General features: G+C 49.0%; 1 protein-coding gene across 1 annotated transcript; it reads left to right on the top strand.

Moving 5' to 3' along the window:
* The first annotated feature begins 3,139 nt into the window (after positions 1-3,139).
* Positions 3,140-5,636, top strand: LOC108555375 (homeobox protein engrailed-1a). The gene is given in 2 exon segments (XM_017911007.1): positions 3,140-3,834; positions 5,303-5,636. Coding segments are annotated over 2 exon segments (1,029 nt in total).
* The last annotated feature ends 12,085 nt before the right edge of the window (positions 5,637-17,721 follow it).

The raw sequence follows: 17,721 nt of genomic DNA, 5'->3' as shown, positions 1-17,721 counted from the left end.
TAAGCTCAAATCGCGACTTTTTCCAAAGGAAATTCCGTATCCGTGTACTCGAAATCTCAGAGCGATCGTCGCGAATCGATTCGTCGCGATCGATCACAGCTGGACAAATAACAGTGCAGCGCGGAACGTGCTTAGAGGCTAAGGGAAGACCGCGTTGAAAACTAGTTCAGAGGATCTATCCCCACCAGTGGAAGGTGTTCTAACTGGAAAGTGGCGTAGAGCGCTGCGCCGCTCTCAGACGAGGCCGCTATTGATGGATAGACACGTTATGGTTATTTATAGTGGCTATCTCTATTATTGTTCTTACACGAATGTAACCAGGGACTAACGATCCCTTTGCGGGGTCACGTGGCAGTTGGTATCCCTAGGTGTGGTCATTAATAAAACTGCACGATCTAGCACCGAGCTTGCGCGTTCCTTCGCAAACTTCGGCCTGACGGAACAAAGGAATTACCTTCTACTCGCTTTGCGGCTAATCCAGCCGTGGTTAGAAGTATAATTTCGAAAGCCACGGATACGAACGTGTTATGCTCGTAAACACGTTCACGCGAAACAGGTGTTGCGTAAGCTAGACAATTTTATGGAGACGTAAAGAGTCGACTTTCCGCGATTACGGTATTCCCGCGTTCCGAAGGTAATCGAGACTGCGCGATTATGATCGTTATCTTCGGCGAGATTACCTATTTCGTTACCCTTTATCTTGCAAACTATTCGATTCTCCTAATCGCCTTCCATCCCATCGAATTAACCTCCCTATTTTACGGAAATATCCCGTAGCTTGGTTACGTTGGTACACCAGATACCAGAGTAGCTGGTTCCGCGAGCACGGCTCGCGAGTTATTTTTCGACAATTACCATGAATTTTCGAATTTTCCTTAATCGCCGTTCGATATGTATCGCATTCACACCGCGACTCGTGCATCTGGAGTTATGTTTTGTTACGGAGTTTAATTGGCAGGATTTTAATGACGGCTCCTTAGAAGTCTCGCGTGCTCCTAATGCATAGGTTCGCTCCTTTCATGTCGTGAGCAAATAACGTTTCCACCGAAGAGAATCTCATGCGATTAGACGTTAAAAGGGTTAATGACTGTAATTTTCTCTTTACCGGTTAATGGCCGAGTGTGTCGTCGCTATTTATAACGAAGTTAATTACGCCACCAAAGTGTCCACGCGACATATCGGGATCATAACGATTTGGATCTAGCGGAGATAAAGGTTCGCCTGCTGGCATTAGAAATAATAACGGTAGACCCCATGCTGCACGCTTCTGCGATTTTAATCCGAGAGTGCGAGCACGCGGATTCTTTAAACTTCGTTTAAAATGGAAGGAGGCGAGAGAAACAGGGGGACGATTGTGCTCGAATTCGTTAGGGGGAAAGGAAAAAAAAAAACGTTGCCAGAAGTGAGTTGCGTAATGTATGCAGATTGGACGAGGAACCGTATACTTGTCTGCCTTTGAACAAACAATCAATCGACGCGCGTAAACGGAAAGGGAAGAGGAAGAAGAGAAGAATGGGTGCAAGAGGTAGTCCGTGGACCAGAGCATCTGCCGCAGCACGGATAATACATTTGTTGGTTAACCGTCGCAGAGCTCCACCCAAAAAGATGAGGAGCGATGGTGGGAGGTGGTCGGGTAGAACGCTGGATGCTCGTGTAAATTTTTGTATAAAGCGATTTCGACGTGGAACGATAAAATTCGCGTCAGCGAGAGAACGCTTGTCGACTCGAAGAAACGAATTAGCTGGCTTCGGATGGAAATCGGGGTGGGGAGGAACAAAAGTATGGAGTAGTGGGTATGGAAAAGTGGGAGGGGAGGCTGGGAGGGCGTGGCCTGGTAGGGAGGGGCGAGATTGTGGGCGAGATCTCGGCGCGAGTCGACGGTGGGGGAAGGAAACGGGGCGGGGAGAGGCTGGCGCTCTTACCGACGTTCGCAGTGGCGCGGATACCTTTGTTTTTTCCAGCAATATCGTCGAGTTACTCGAAAGCATCGCGAATATTCTCTACCTCGCGCGAATTTTAAGTAGCGCCTGCTTGTCTCTCGTCTAGCGATTAGAGTTCGTTTCCGATCCTATGGAATCGAATTCTCGAGGGGTACACGAAAACGTTGCACCGTATCTCGAGCAGCGATACATTTACTCCGCATAATTCTCGCCAAAAAGAGTCGAGTTTTTCCGCGACGTAGAAGGAAAATCGTGTCTGGAAAGAACTCGACGACTTGTTTTTCCCAAAACAGCGATACGCAGAAGAGGAAAAAAAGGTTATAAGTAAGACAAAAATCTGGTCGCCGTTGGAACGAGACTGGAACGATGCAGTAGCATCGATCGTAGTAAACTCCTAGCCCCAGCCCCCTACTCTCCGTACCACTGGTAGTGGTGGGGACGAGCAAGCGGAGGGGAGTAGGGTAGACCTTACGCCGGTAGGCGGAGCCTGTGACCGAAGAGTTAATAGAGATACAATCGAGGGTGTCTAGTGCACTGCACTCCAGACTGGGGCGTAGGAGGAGTGAAGGGGCGCGGGGGTCGGAGGGGAAAGCGGTAAGTAGGGACCACAGGTCCCCTAGTTTAGACATCACTGAGCGACGGATGGACAGCCAGTCAGACCCGTCACAGCACTCGCTCGAGTCCTCGGAAACCTCGAGAAAAGCCAATACCGAGGAGACTTCTCGCTCTTGGAGTTGATCCAGAGTCGAACCCCGTTAATCTCGCTTCGAGCGATAGGAACGTTAGACGAGACAACGTTTTCCAGCTAGACCAACTTGCCACGTGAGAGACACCACGCAGCATCCTTTCCAAGAACATTACTACGCGACACGCGGGAAACGGGAAGACTTTCCAGTGGCGCGGGAAATAGAAGCAACAATCTGTGTCCATGGAAGATCAGTGAAGAAAGTATACAGTGACACGTGCGGTGATCTCGAGGCAAACTTTCACGATCGAAATAACGAATTGTGAGTCATCATCGGTGAACACGATCGAGGTCTGACAGACTGGAAAGGTGACAAAAGTGTGACTCCGTGTTGTTTCGCAAATATGACGACAGAGGGTTATTAGCGTCACGGTCGGGAGTCGATCAGCCAACTGTCACGGCGAAGGTTCAGCTTACGTGACGAGTATACGGGACGATTCGCAAGACTCTGAAGATGAGCGTAGCTCTCGTGACGATGGATTCCGCGTACGGAATTCGGTTGGGGATAGGTAGCCATCACCATCATCATCACCATCACCATCACCGGGTACGCTCGCCCGAGAGTCACGTGGTTCCTCGTCAAGATCAACAACAGGATCACAAGGACGACATCGAGGCGCCTTTGAGATTCAGCGTGGTAAACATTCTCAGACCGGATTTCGGTCGAGAGGCTATCCTTAGCACGAAAACACCGAAACAGACCGCTCTGGTGCCTGGACACTCGACCACGATTCCAGTTCCGATTCCTCGACACAGTCCTCTATCTCTGCCACGCGATTTGAGCCTATCGTCCAACAGACTGTCCCCCACGAGGCCGCAGCCCGGTAATTTCTCCATACACAGAGAGAGGGATCTGTTCTCTTCCCATTGCGGGCTAACGTCACCCCTTCAGAGGAACACCGGGCTCAGCAGAAGCGGAAGTCTCGAGAGTTTGGCGAGTAGCAGGAGTTCCGTCACCGGAAGCTCGGTCACCGGTGCGCCTTCTTTGGGGTCCACGTCATCCACCATTGGCAGTGATTCCTTGAGCGGAGACAGCAGTTCCGCAAGTGCAACCAATACCAACACGAGCCAAACCGGACTCAACGGACAGAGTCCTTGGCCGGCGTGGGTTTACTGCACCAGATATTCCGACAGACCCTCTTCCGGTAGGTTTCTCGTTAGTTTTAAATCCAAACTGTCACCAGTATACGAAAAATCCTAAAAATACGCGAGAAATTCAATCACGTTCGACCGTTTTCGTCGATATCGACGTCTAACGACATTCCACCAGGACGCGCGTTCGATGAGGAGAAAAATGAATAACCCTAATTTAAGCGAGCCGTGAAACTGATCGATGGCTGGATAGGCTAGTAAGGGTTAATTCACGATCGTTGCACGGCGTCTGTATATCTGGCGAGGACAGATATATCTCAGTTAATCGCGGTATCACGGAAGTCGAGGAACGCAACCGGCCGGCCATAGCTCGCCACTCTCGTACCACTATTTCTCTGTATCCGCTTAATCAATTTACTTCGGCGACCGTTACATCGGGAAACCAGTTTCTATGTAAATCGACACGCGTTTCCCGGGACGCTATCGAAAAATCGCGCAGGCCACATAAAGCTTACCTAATTACTAGGCTCCTTCGCGTAACGCGATCGCATTCCAGAAAGAAATACCAGTTTAGTCTCCTCGCTGGAGTAACCGATATACACCGAACCACCACCGGGCTGCATACTTCATGTGTAATCGCGAGTTTCAGCACAGGGTGCACATACCACTTGGACTGCACCACCTGTGCCCGTTCGCAGAACTTAATTCCGCTGAACTTATAACCGCGATCTACCTTCTGCGATCGTCGTGTCCCAGATACGCGACCCGTATCTAGTCACGAGGGTGGTCCGCGACTCTACCACCCGATAATCGCGTTACTAATTACCGCGAATCGTGATCGATGCTTCGTTCCTCGCCACCGAGGCTCTCCTGCGGCTAATTAAACAGTGTTCCAAGCTGAAAGGTGATCGATGGTCGATGGTAGATTCTAATCGCGGAATTTCAGCTACCTCGCGTGGTGGATCTGCCTTTTCGACTGGAGGGATCCTCGATCGTAGTCGATCCGTCGAAAACCAAAGAAACAGAACTAAATCCTGAGGGCAGAATTTTCTGAATAATTCGTTAGAGTCCAAACGAGCTCCCCGAAAACATTTATTTCCGTTTTCCCGAGCCTGTCCCAGGCGTCTGGACGATTTGTCCGATTAGAAATTCCAACAGATCCACCGATAACGTCAGATCGAACGATACGTTGGTTTATGAATATTCAACACCCGTTAACTCTGATTCCAACAATTTTTACGAACGTCGCGAGCACGCGATGCCCGGTGGCCGACGGTGTAGATATTCTAAAGAGATTCATTTCGATTCGGTTAATTACCATTCACCCATTATTCGGCCAATGAAAGATTAGTCGGAATTGGCTAGAAAATCGCTAGTTGGCTGGATGCTCGAGCTTTTCGCTACGGATGTAGCGCGTGTTGAAACAGGATTTACGGGTGGTAACCGCGTGGCGCGAATTCGAGCGTATTAGCGTTAGGAGTTCCATTGTATGATTTATTCCTTGTCCGATGGAAATTGAAAGCAGCCGTTTCGTTGGATCGCGGAGGATAGGAGCGCGAGAATAAGAGCGTCCGAGAACAGCGTTCAGCGCGGAGCAACTGGCGAGGCTGAAGAGGGAATTCACGGAAAATCGATACCTGACCGAGAGAAGACGACAGCAGCTCTCGAGAGACCTGGGTCTGAACGAGGCGCAGATCAAGATCTGGTTCCAGAACAAAAGGGCGAAAATCAAGAAAGCCAGCGGCCAGAAAAATCCGCTGGCTCTTCAGCTGATGGCCCAAGGACTTTACAATCACTCGACGGTGCCGGTTGACGAAGACGGCGAGGAAATCGTGACTGGAAGCAATCATTCGCACTAATGACGAGCAACGAAGAAAGTGATTGCGCCGCTGCTGGGAAATTTTATTTCTTCCATCGCCGGCCAGTTTATTCGACGTCGGAGCTCGAAACCGACGGAAGTAATTAGAAAAGATGGAAACGACGCTTCGAAACGAGCCATCTCGGTGTCCCGACGTGGTCGAAACGGAATTTCACGCGGAAGCTTAGCCGAGATGGAGGTAGAGAACGGTGCACGCGCGTTTTAAGGATAACTTTAAACGGTCAACGACGATATTTATCGTTGGCGAACGCGATACGATCTTCATCTACTTCTAACTACATTAAGCGATTACCAAATAATTTTCTACTTAGTTTAGACTAGTGGCTGCAGCAATGAATCTCGAAACGGTGAAATCTCGAATGAAATGCTCGACCTGTAGAGCAGACAGAGAGAGAGAGAAAGAGATAGAGGAGAGGAGAGCGGAGAGTTCGACGTTCGTTTTTCGTATGATCGTATTGCCGCAGACTGAACCTTTATATTTATCGACTATACGTATATCGGCATAGATACGATTCTAGTACACACGAGCTCGGTACGATCCTTATCGATTAGACGCTTAAATTATTTATTTCCCTTGTACATAATTGTAAATACGACTGGTCGTAATGTGTATATGTATGATACGAGATAATCTTTAATTGCCGCGCGAAGATTATATTATTGTGTACGTACGGAGCCGCATGAATACGAAAGGATCTCACACTGTATATTCCTAATTATCCTACGAGTCTCTCTATATATATCTATATATATAGATTTCTCTCTCTATATATATACATACATATATATTATGCCCGTGTAGACAGACTTGGAAAGTATGCGTATATCCCAGTGTCTCACAATATGTGGTCGATATAATCTATGTAACCCGCTTACATGTTGCCACCGATTAAATCGAATTAAAAATATACACTCGTTCTTTCCACATTATTCTCCTGTCCCTGGATATCTCGCGCGATTTCTTTCCAGCACACGTACGTGCGTGCGTGTCATACACACGCGCGAGTCTCCAGCCAAAGTAAATCGAAACGATCGACCGAACCCGCGACGATCACTTCGATCGTAATATTCTTTTAAATAAAAATTTCTCCTCGAATATCGGGCATAATTGTTCTCCTTCTCTTCGTCCCGCGATTAATATTCACCTCGATCCACGGAATCCTCTTCGTCGTTTTACGCGATCGGATGAGTTCGAGAAGAGAGAAAAGAAGATAGATAGATAGATAGATAGAGAGAGAGTGAGAGAGAGAAGGGGGCAGGGTGAAAGAGAAGAGGAGAAGAGAAAAGGGGGGAAGAACGACCGTTTATGGACGAACGATCTCGAAACGAAAGCGGGATCAGCGTAATTAGTAAAATTTACGTGGCCGAAAAGTATGCGGATCCATGGAAGAGCAGCCGCCTGTATACACGGACGCCACGGACACGCCTCGTTTTCGGTGACACGGCGTGACGCGATAATTGATCCTAAATTAACGAGCCACCCGGTATCCCGAGCGCGACCGACAAATGGAACGTGGCGAGGATGACAGTGCGCGACTAGTTCAAACGCATTCGCGCACATGTCTCTGCCGATCGACACTGGATAAGCGATATGTGCACCTGTTTCGAGCTGCCATACGTGGCTCTGCGCCAACAGATTTACGAAAGTGCATTTTTTCCCAAACCTCTTTAAACGCCAGTGAGAAGGCAAAAAGGTCCAGGCTGTTTCTGCGAATAACATATTTTTGATTCCTTTTTCCTCCTCCACTAGAATCCAAGAATTCGCGTCGAAAACGATTATTGCCAATTTCGTCGATTTTTCGAGGAGCAAAGAAAATATCCCGAATGTTGGAGAGTTTTGAAAATCGACGTTGATTAATATATCAAATTTAAAATTACCTAACGATGCGTGGAATGTGGAAGGAAAATAATTCTACGCGTTAATTTGCATATGATTTCTCATTTACCATTTTAAAAATATCGTCGACTCCATGACAGAGAGTCTAAGAATGACTATTTTTCTGTAACGAGAAAGTCGTCGAGTGCAAAGGGTTAATCTCCCGCTCCAGGTTGATGGACTCTTCCAGCGACATCTGGTATTTTTGGTTATTGGGATTAGGGGACTAAAAAGAAATAACTATCGTTCTTTATAATCGTCTTTGTTCTATTCTTAGGAAGGTACATCTTCTGTATTCTAACTGTACGTAGAGAGAGAGAGATAAAACTGGAGTGATGAAAAAGGGTATGCAATTGCAGCTCGATCTGGTCCCCTAATTCTTATTTACAGCGTGAAGTACCGGGAAGATTAACCCTTTGCACTCGACGATTTTTTCGATACAGAAAAATAGTAATTCGAAGGTTTTCTGTCATAAAATCGATGATATTTTTAAAATAGGAAATAAGAAATTTTATGTAAATTAAGACGTAGAATTATTTTACTTCGACATTGCACGCATCGTTAGGTAATTTTTAATTTGATATATTAATTAACATCGATTTCTAGAATCTGATCAAATGGCAACTGACTGAACACTTCGACGTATAGTTCAAAGACATATCTATTTCTTCTAAGAGATTCATTTTTCTAAATACTTATTTTCAACATCGGCAATTCTAATAAAACTAAACGGTGGAAATCACTATCTTCTGAGCAACCGTAAAGAAAGCACGTATAATTACTCTGAAAGATTATCCCGGTAAAACCTAACCTATCCACGGTATTTTACAATACTGAACAATTTTAAACCTTTGCAGTCTAAACATTTTTTAACATCATTTACCAGCTACTCCTGGGCTATACTAGCTATTTTCCTCCATTTTTAGATTAAATATAAAATATTATGATAATTTTAACATGCAATTATACACGCAATGCATCACGGGAAAGTGAAGAATATTTTAATTTTGAAACGTATAAGAGCACGGAATTAAATGTATTTAAGGCTCGTTAAAATTTATACGTCGGAAGATCGATGTCGAATGGAAGGGACAAGTTGAACGTTATTAATTGTCGTTAATTTGAACGCAACGGTGAGGTGCAGCATCCGCAACGACACGCTACCGATGCATACACGCGAACGGTAGCCGAAACCGGGGATAAATTACTGAGTCGTTGTCGTTGGCCATTGTATTTGAACGTGACGATCCCTAATTGGTAATTCTATCGCGAACCCGTTGCATTGTCCAACGTAATTGCGTGCCACGCTATTTTCGCGTGCAGAAGGTAAATTCGATTTTGCCGTCTGCTCTTTGCGAAGCTCCAGGAATACCATGTTTCGCATAATCCACTTTCGTCGTGATTTTCGCGTGGGGACCAAGTCCCCTTTCGAAACGTTCATCCGAACCACTGTTCCGTCCATCGTATTCTTGTCTGACCTTTCTTAATTCAGTTCTGGACACATTGATAGTTGATAAATATTCCGCGAGCTATTTTCATGCTAAAATAACGCTATTTAAAAATATACGAAAAGGTACTCGGCGAGGAATCGATCAATCGTGGTTTAGGGGCCCACTCTTCGAGGAACAGGAATTGCGACCCTGGAAAAATGCAGGGAGACAAGGTCTAATTTTAATATTCCCGATAGAAGCAGCCAGACGCGAAGGCCGCGTATTTCACCCCTGACGAACGGCGTCCATTCGAGCCGCCATTATTAATTATCATTAATTTAAGCTTGGAGGACAGAGACCGGGGGTCGGCGGTTGTTCGCGGGGTGAAACGACGCGAGAAACCGGGAGAGGTGGTCACGAGTGTAGCAGAGAGGAGAAAGAGGGAACGAAGCGTTGGCGGTGTTCTCTTGCAACGTTGGAAACAAACGCACGGACGGTGGGCCAAACCGGGGATAAATTACAGAGTCGTTGTCCTGGCCATTGTATTTAACTGCGACGATGCGTAATTGCTGGGACGCCGTTGCATATACGGCAGAGAGAGGAGCAAGAGTGCCAGCAGGGTGGAGAAAACGAGTTAGAACCCCGCGGCAAGCGGATAGGGCCAGAGGGTCGAGAGGGTGGCCGCGGAGGAGGCGAAGGGATGGCGGAAGGGAGTTGCCACTGTGGTCGAGAACCATAGTCATCGGAATGGCCATTAGGGGTCTCTACGTTTCCGCCAGTGGCTCACTAAATTTCATCTTCTTGCGAGGTTCGCGACCACCTTGCAAACATTTACGATTAATGGCTCCTCAGCCGGATGTTTATTACAATATCAGCCAGCAACGGAAGCCAGCCAGGACCACGGCTACTTCCGGATCTAGTACACGGAGCCAGCCAGAGGAGGAACCAGGGAACGACGTTAACTAGGAACTGGTAGAGCTGGTAGCTTCGGAGAGCCATGGTCGCTGGTGTTTGCGACAAAGTGGCGTTAATTGATCGGGGTTAACAGATCGATGGATCGAGCAGAGTCGATATCGTTGACGACTTACTCGCGAGATCGAAGCATCGAGTACACGCATCGCGGGTCAAGGCTCTTGGCTCGAAAGGAAATATTCGAAAGGATCGGAACGCCGGCGACGCGCTGAGACGAAATTCCTCGCGGGAATCGAGGCGTTTCGAGATCACCTGGATCCAAAGCGTTGGATCAAAAGCGTACTCCGGTTAGCCCCGAGACGCTGGTCCCGCGTTTCCTCTCGCTCCAGCTGCTAACGAGTGTAACGAGCCACGGGCCGTCAAATTAAAGGCGGGCCGCGAGAGAGGCGAAGCGAAATTTATCGCGCCGCTTTCGGGAACCGCGGTAAAGGCCACTTAGCTGCCCGTAAATGCGTCGTCTCTATGACGACACGGCGGCAGATGTCTCGCCAATAGATCACCCCGTACGAGCAGAGAAAGAGGCTTTGTGAACGCGTGTCTCTCATCGCGAGCACCGCCAATGGACGTGAAAGAGCCGCGTATGAGTTATGTCGTAACGAGTCGCGACGTTTTTCTCTTAGCTCGAGCTGCTCGGGAACGTTAAGGAACTCGCGGAGGAAAAGCCAAGATTCATTGCGCTTACGAATAATTACGAATTTCCATTTCGATTATCCCGATCGCGCTTCAACGTCGGATTAATCCATCGCTGGACGGAATCTACCGTAATTTCGGTTTCCAACAAAGGATAATATAAATCGTCACGTCGTAAAAGAAGAATCGCGACAGCCGCAAGAACGCGTTCCGCGTTTTGTCCGGGATTCGAAAATTAGTAGGAAGATTTACTAGGAAGTTAAGAAACCGCGAGCGCGGAGCGAACATGGCGAGACAGGGGCTCGTTAGGGTCATTGGTACCGGTTGCATCGCGGCTAGACCGTTTTTGTTGGCGGGAAAAATCGTTTGACGGGAACGTTAGCGACGTCGTGATCGTTTTATTGGCATGCGTGAACATCGGGCCGGCAGAAGAAAAGTCTTTGTCCGTAAAATGTCACTTGCATCGGTTTAATGCCCCATCCCTCGGCTTGTGCCCCCTTCGGTTATCCATACACCGAAACCAATCGCTTCGTCAAGCCTATCTTCGACGATACATTACGCACTTTTCTCGCCTCTGACATTTATCGATACAGCGTTCTCCGTGTAGGTCATCCACGAGATCTTCTCGGTTCTATTCTCGCGATTGTCCGTTTTCCTACCACGCGTCTCTTTGTCTCCCGAGTCGAGATATTTTCTGCGATCGCGTTGCGGAAAAATTGAAGGCAATTTGCCGAGAATATCCGCGAGTGTGAAAGGGGGTCGATGAATTTAGCGAAACAATGGAAAACAAAATGGAGAGTGCATCGCGAGTACCAGGGTGTCTATCATAACGTCTAGGATAGGGTGGTTAATCGATGGATTATTTCCTTCTCGTGCAGGCGAAATCATTGCGGAGAAATAGAAGAAAGAGTCGGGCAGATTGCTCGGTTGCTCGACGGTCGTGTGTGTAGGCTCCGCGAATTTTCATCGAGCCACTCTTCTCTCGAGCCGCGCGCTATTTCAGCTCGTTAGGATAACGAGGATCTAATGTCGCGTTCACAGCCCGGCCAATTACGCGTTACGGGCCGAGGAGCGCATCTTTCGGCGGATCCGCATTGCGACTCTGCTGTCCGGAAACGAAGATAACCACCGGCAGTCCGACTTTGTAATTAATTAACAGTTTTGCCCGATTTTTTTCCCCCGCCGCGTCGCTTAATTCTCTCCTCGCGCGACCGTCGAAAACGCCTCGGAAAACGGACTAATTGTTCGAAATCGGAATTAAAAGCGCGCAAATTAGAAATGCAAAGTAGAAATGCAAATTGGAAATGCAAATTGGAAATGAAAAGAAGTCGGTGGATCGAGTCGGAATTTGGACGAGGGAATCGGAGCGTGGATACGCGGAGCGAGAGAAATTGTCGCGGAAGACGGCGGCGGAAAGCAGCGGAGGTTTCGGAACGGTGAGACACGGTACAAGCGGCGTTTCTCGGCTACATCCGACAGTTCGATGAAAAACGGAAAAAGAAGAGCGGCAGAAAGTGGCGGGTGGGGTGGTGTCTGGGTGGTGCGACGAAATACGCGGACGCATCTGGTTACCTCGGCCTCCCACGCGCTCTCTCGCGCGCTTTGTCGCGGCTAGCTGGCTAGCCACACGGTGCGTGAGCGCCTCGCGTTTAAGGTATAAGGGCATAAAGGTTTGCTTTCGGTTTGTCTGTCGTGAAGGTCCCGAACATGGTAGAACGTGCGCACGTCTCTCGGCTATATGGGACCAAGAGTCGGTAAGAGTAGAGAGACCACCCAACGCGATCGCGCGAGACTTCTGAAGCGGGAGAGAAGCAGAGGAGAAAGAGAAGGAGGGGAAGAGGATCGTCAGAGGGGACGAGAGAGCTGCGGAGAGACAGAACGACGGAAAGGAGGAGAGAGAGAGAGAGAGAGAGACGGAGCGAGGGGAGAAAAGGAGAAGAGAAGAGGTGGATGAAAAGAGAAGATTCCTAAGGGGCGAAGCGAGAGGGGATCGGGCATCTGGGCAAGGAATGCTTGTCGGGTCATTAATGCTCCTCGCTATGCACGCTCCTTATGGATCTGACCAAATCAGTGACCGATTGCCCTCCCCTTCTTCCCTCTGCTTGCGGTCCGTGGCCGCAAAGTGGACCGCGCTCCACTGCAGGAACTGGTATACTATATTCCGATGCGAGGAAGCGATGCGAGCAGCAGCAGCAGCTCCTGATGCTCGTATTTCCTTCTCTCCGTTTCGGTCAATTCTTAATTATCGGTTAACGAACAGATCTCCTCGCGTTTAGCCCAGACGCCAGTGGCTTTCCGTTCCCCTTTTCCCGGTGATCATGCCGAGTTTACGACGCGACGTTCATAACGCCGGCTACGATAACTCCTTTCTTTCGCCACGAGTTCGTGTCCAGTTCGAGTTTGCGTGCTTTCGTAGTCTTCCTGACAACTTTCTTGAGTTTCTCGCGCAGCGGGGAAAAAACTTGTATCCTGCCGTGGATTCAATTGAAATCCGTAAGTGGATTTGGTCGGAGATCCGCGATAATTTACCTTTTAGCGGAACAATTAACTTTTTACCGCTCTTGTTCCCCCCACCTCCACCCCCCTCAGACGCGGATCGTTCGAATGGCTGTGGAGCGGCGAGGCGGGAAAGACACACCGCTGCGCATAAACAGCGCGTTCACACGGCTTCCGTGGGGCGCGCGAGAGCGGGGTCTTGCGCGGTTCTTACGCGGAACAGGTGCTGGCCTCGCGATTGTAACGGGTGCGCATTGTTACATCGTGGCCCTGTATATACACGGACGGTATACACGCGGCCCGTGTACACGGGACGAGAGACAGCTCGACTCTAGGCTACTTTTCAACAGCTGTGGGTCGGTGGACGCGTGCACTCGCTCGGATCACGCCACCGCACGGTCGCGTCGCGTCGCCACACGAGCAGGAGAGGGTGAGAGAAAAATGCACGGAGAAAAGGGAAAAACGGTAATGATCCTAGGTCGGCCCTAAATAAAGCTTTATGTCGTATCCATTTCATGCGTAATTGCAGCACCGTCGGGTAGAACACAGCAACGACGGGGTGGCGGAGCGCGGATACCTGCCATACGCGCCGGTAATTAAATTCTTTGAGAGAACGATCGTGGAATGTACAGGCCGGAGCGTGCAATTAAAAGGGAAACGTTTCGTTTCGTTGCCCCAAAGGACTCTGGTAATTAAAAGAATACGGCCCGTAATCGAGCCGAATCCTTCGCCACTTTTTCTTTCTCTCCCCTTCTCACCCTTCCTTCCCGCCTTTGCACTCCTTTCTCTCTCTCTCTCTCTTTCTCTTTCCTCGGCTTAATTTCTTCCTTTCTTGCTATCGCCGACCCTGTCCTACCTTTTACCCTATGTCTCTACACCTTTTCTCTCGAAAACTGTCCCCGTCAAGGGGCGGCAACAGCTTCGTGGAAAGCTACACTCCTCGAGTAGCATGCTAATATTCTTTTTCATCCCTCAGACCATCGTCGTCGTCGTCGTCCCGTTCATGGTACGTTTCCTTTCTCCCTTCCTCTCTACACCATGGCTTTTAAGAACCGTGACGTTTTTACGGGCCAAGGGTATATACCGTACTCGCCGATTGAAATAGTTCGGAGCAATTATCACGCAAGAGTACCGCTCCGTCGACGACTGTTTTGCACCCTTATCAAACGCGGACCCTTCCGCCATTCGCCTGACCAATGGCGCGAGAGAAAAAATCATTATCTCGGCCGGGTACACGGTCTTCCGTTTAACGCGTGGAAAGAAGGACCGTGTGCTCTTTCCTACACGGATGGTCGATTTACGATAAAACTTTTATGCTTTCTTTCGATTCGCCTACCCCCTCGGAAATTTTTTTTTATCCACCCGCCCAAACTTTTCGTCCCGCTCTCCTCGATCGGAGAAATTTCGCCAGCGAGATACGCTTCGCCTAGAAGCCAAGTCACCTCGGCGAGTATCGCGACGCGACGATTAATCCCCGAGCTACCTACAGATTCCCGATCCCCTAAATTGGAAGGTCGAACGATTTTTCCCTGACCTCGAAAAAGCAAGCGACGTCGATCGTCGAGAGGCGAGGATTGTCTACAGGGGAGTCTGCCATAAACGCGAGTGCGAGAGACGGAGCACTAGGCTGAGAAAGAGACGGAACACTTTCGAGTTTTATTGGCCCGGCGTGACTGATTCGTCACGCTTTCAGGTGCCGCTCAAAAATCCAACTTGATTAAATTTTTGATCAAATTACATTCGCTCGAATAAACAGCCGGCAGCGAGTCGGCTTTACAACGCACTTACTCCTTCCAGCGTGGCCGGGAAGCCGAAAATGGGCGTTGGCAACGTTACCCTGCCCCAATTTCGCGCAGTCGTTCACGTGACCGGTCGTTTCGCGATTTTAAATCGGCGAGGAATTCTCCTTTCCCTCCCGAGACCCCGTCGCGATTTTTTCCCCATACGCCGTAGCGAGCTTTGGACGAAACGAACAGTACTCCTTCCAAGACGCTTTAATATTTTTAATTTCTTCCCGAGAGGCCTGTTTATAGCCGCAGACGAAGAAACGGCAACAGCACCGTCCACCACTAAAACGAAACGCAATTACCCGAGGCCGCTTGGCGGGTGAAATTAAAAAGTCGACGAATCAGCGGCGGATAATAGAGGTCCGGGCAAGCCTACCAGACTAAGACGTACATCTCTACGAGAAAATTGATTTACAGGATCTGTTAATTAATCACGAAACTAATGACCTACGAGAGCAAAGCTCGGCTGGTATCGCGAGCAGCAACGAGGAAAAATACGGTGAAATATCATTTCGATCCATTATCCGACGACCATCCGTGACCTCTGGATCTTTCCGACTGCCAATCACGCGACCCGCGTCACCCCGCCCGCGTGATCTGCCAATAACCTTGATCGCTAACGACACCGTTTCGATGATCCGTCGTGACCTTCGGACGGCCGCGATTATCGATAATACGATTTCGATGGACCCGCGGTGACCTTCGGACGACCTTAATCCGCCAGCACGCGTCCTTGACGACCAGACCGCGCGATGGTCCCGGTGAACGAACACGAACGGCGAATAGGAACGGGGAAAAGCTCGAGAGTGGAAAAAAGCTGCTCCTTCGGCTCACTTATTCGCGCTCCTTGCCGAGGGTGGAGCGTAACAGCCTGCAATATAACGGGTGGCGCCGTTTTCCACCCCGACAGGGTTGTTCGCGCCAGCCACGGCTGCTGCGAGGGGCTGGTAATGAGACTAATAGACACGTACCGGTCGTAAAAAGCGCTTCCGCGAGTTGCTAAAGTTAAATGCTAGTGCCTGGCGCGTGCAAAGGTGTGGGGTGTAATTTTATTTTGCGGTACTTTCTTGCTAACGCTGCCGGTGCGCTACATTCCCCATGAATGCAAATTAACGCCGCTTCGTTGCCGCATAATTAACGATCGTCCAGGTATGGCTGCATGCGCGTCACTCGACACCTGGTCGTTTTCGGTTTCCTTTCGGTAAACAACGATTTCGATTAACCGATCTCGCCGACTCGTATCGCGCCACTTGGTATACCGGCGATCACGCGACGTTTATCGCGTCCTCCGCGAGTACCCCTGTCATCTAGGGTAATTTAATAATCCGCCGAGAAAAATAAGGGGCGAAATTCATCGCGATGCGTATTGCGCGTGTAACGAAAGCTGTCTCGAGCCATCACGAGAGACCGTGGAAACTTGTGTTCTCGGAATCCGAAGATTAGCCACCCTCGTTTCCCGTCAAGGGGTTCTCAAGGCAGTTAATGAAAAAGCGGCAAAGTGGAATCACCTTAGGGCGGCGAAGATGTTCGTGTCGGAGGTGGCTTTCGAGCCTTAAAAAGCAATCAACGTCGTGATGCAAAGCTTTTTCTTCGTGCGTCGATGTTTAAATTAACGAAAAGGTAGAAAACAACCTTCGCACCCTTATCTCCACGATCTCGGGGAAAATAAAATACTTGTAAGCGTGGCCGATCTTCCCCTCTAGCGTTGCTCATTGCAATGCACCCCCTCGAAAGCACGAGTCATGCACTTCATCGCTAGTTTCAATTCATCGACGCGGTTATTTAATCAAACATTTCTCCCTGGCCGGTGTTAACAGCGGAGGGTGCGACCCTTCCCGGCACCCACGTGCAATCGGAAGGGATAGAAAGCATTTGGTCCGCAGAATCCGACCTTCCAACGGCGGTTCGCCACCCCGCGAGCAGACTGTTGCCAGTGAAACAGTCCGATAACGTAGGATCACGATACGACGCTTACTTTTCCGGCCATTTGTCGGGATTTGTTCGGGCAGGGGGCTCGCGTGGATTCATCTCGAGGTTACCGAACAATATGCTACCCCTCGATGGTAATCATCGCACCCTGCTTCGTGCTTACGCATCGCGAGAACGATCGAAAACCGCAAAGTGGATTTTCTCCATGGTTTTCGCCATTCGGATAAAGAATGGTTAAGGCTAATTTCTAATCTCTTTCTTTCTCTCCCCTTTTTACGCAAATTTTAATCGTCCGTTAACAAATAAAACACCAATGTCAGATTTTAACGTATCGGGAACGCGCCAAGTTCTTCGTCGTTTCACATATTCGTTATCGAATTACCGATTCAGTAATCGCCGGAGAATAACGTTAGAGCCAATTTGATCGACGCCGAGCAGTCGTAAAATCTGGAGGAAGCGTGAAAGAGAGGCGTAGAAATTTCCATAAGGAGTCGTAAAAATGTCCGGCGCGGAGATAATCCGCTTAAATATGTTCGACACCGAGCAGAAATTGGTATTCGACCATTAGAATTTCACGGACATGGTCGCTTCTACGCTTGAATACTCGCGTTGCTCTTCCTATTTCGACCGGTACCCGGATTCGCGTCTGTTTCCATATTTTACGTGGACGTACCCCGGCTGAAGGCGAAAGTCTCGCAGCGTCCCGCGGACGAATCTTTGAACCACGAGCATTCGAATTCGTGGTTCTCGTTTACGATCATAGGGGACTGGGAGGCACCAGGAAGCAATGGCGGTATGTCGAATCAAGCGAGCTCGTAAATACTAATTAACAATAAGAGAGTGGATACGATAATCTTCGGTGGTACCATAAACGGACAGGGCACGATAGGCCAATTAAGTTGCCGATAATTTACAATCCAACGAAAATTACGAATTTTCGCGACG

The sequence above is a fragment of the Eufriesea mexicana genome, unplaced genomic scaffold (assembly GCF_001483705.2).
Source record: "Eufriesea mexicana isolate 0111107269 unplaced genomic scaffold, ASM148370v2 scaffold4744748277, whole genome shotgun sequence".
Lineage (NCBI taxonomy): Eukaryota > Metazoa > Arthropoda > Insecta > Hymenoptera > Apidae > Eufriesea > Eufriesea mexicana.
This window is presented reverse-complemented; position numbering and strand designations above follow the sequence as displayed.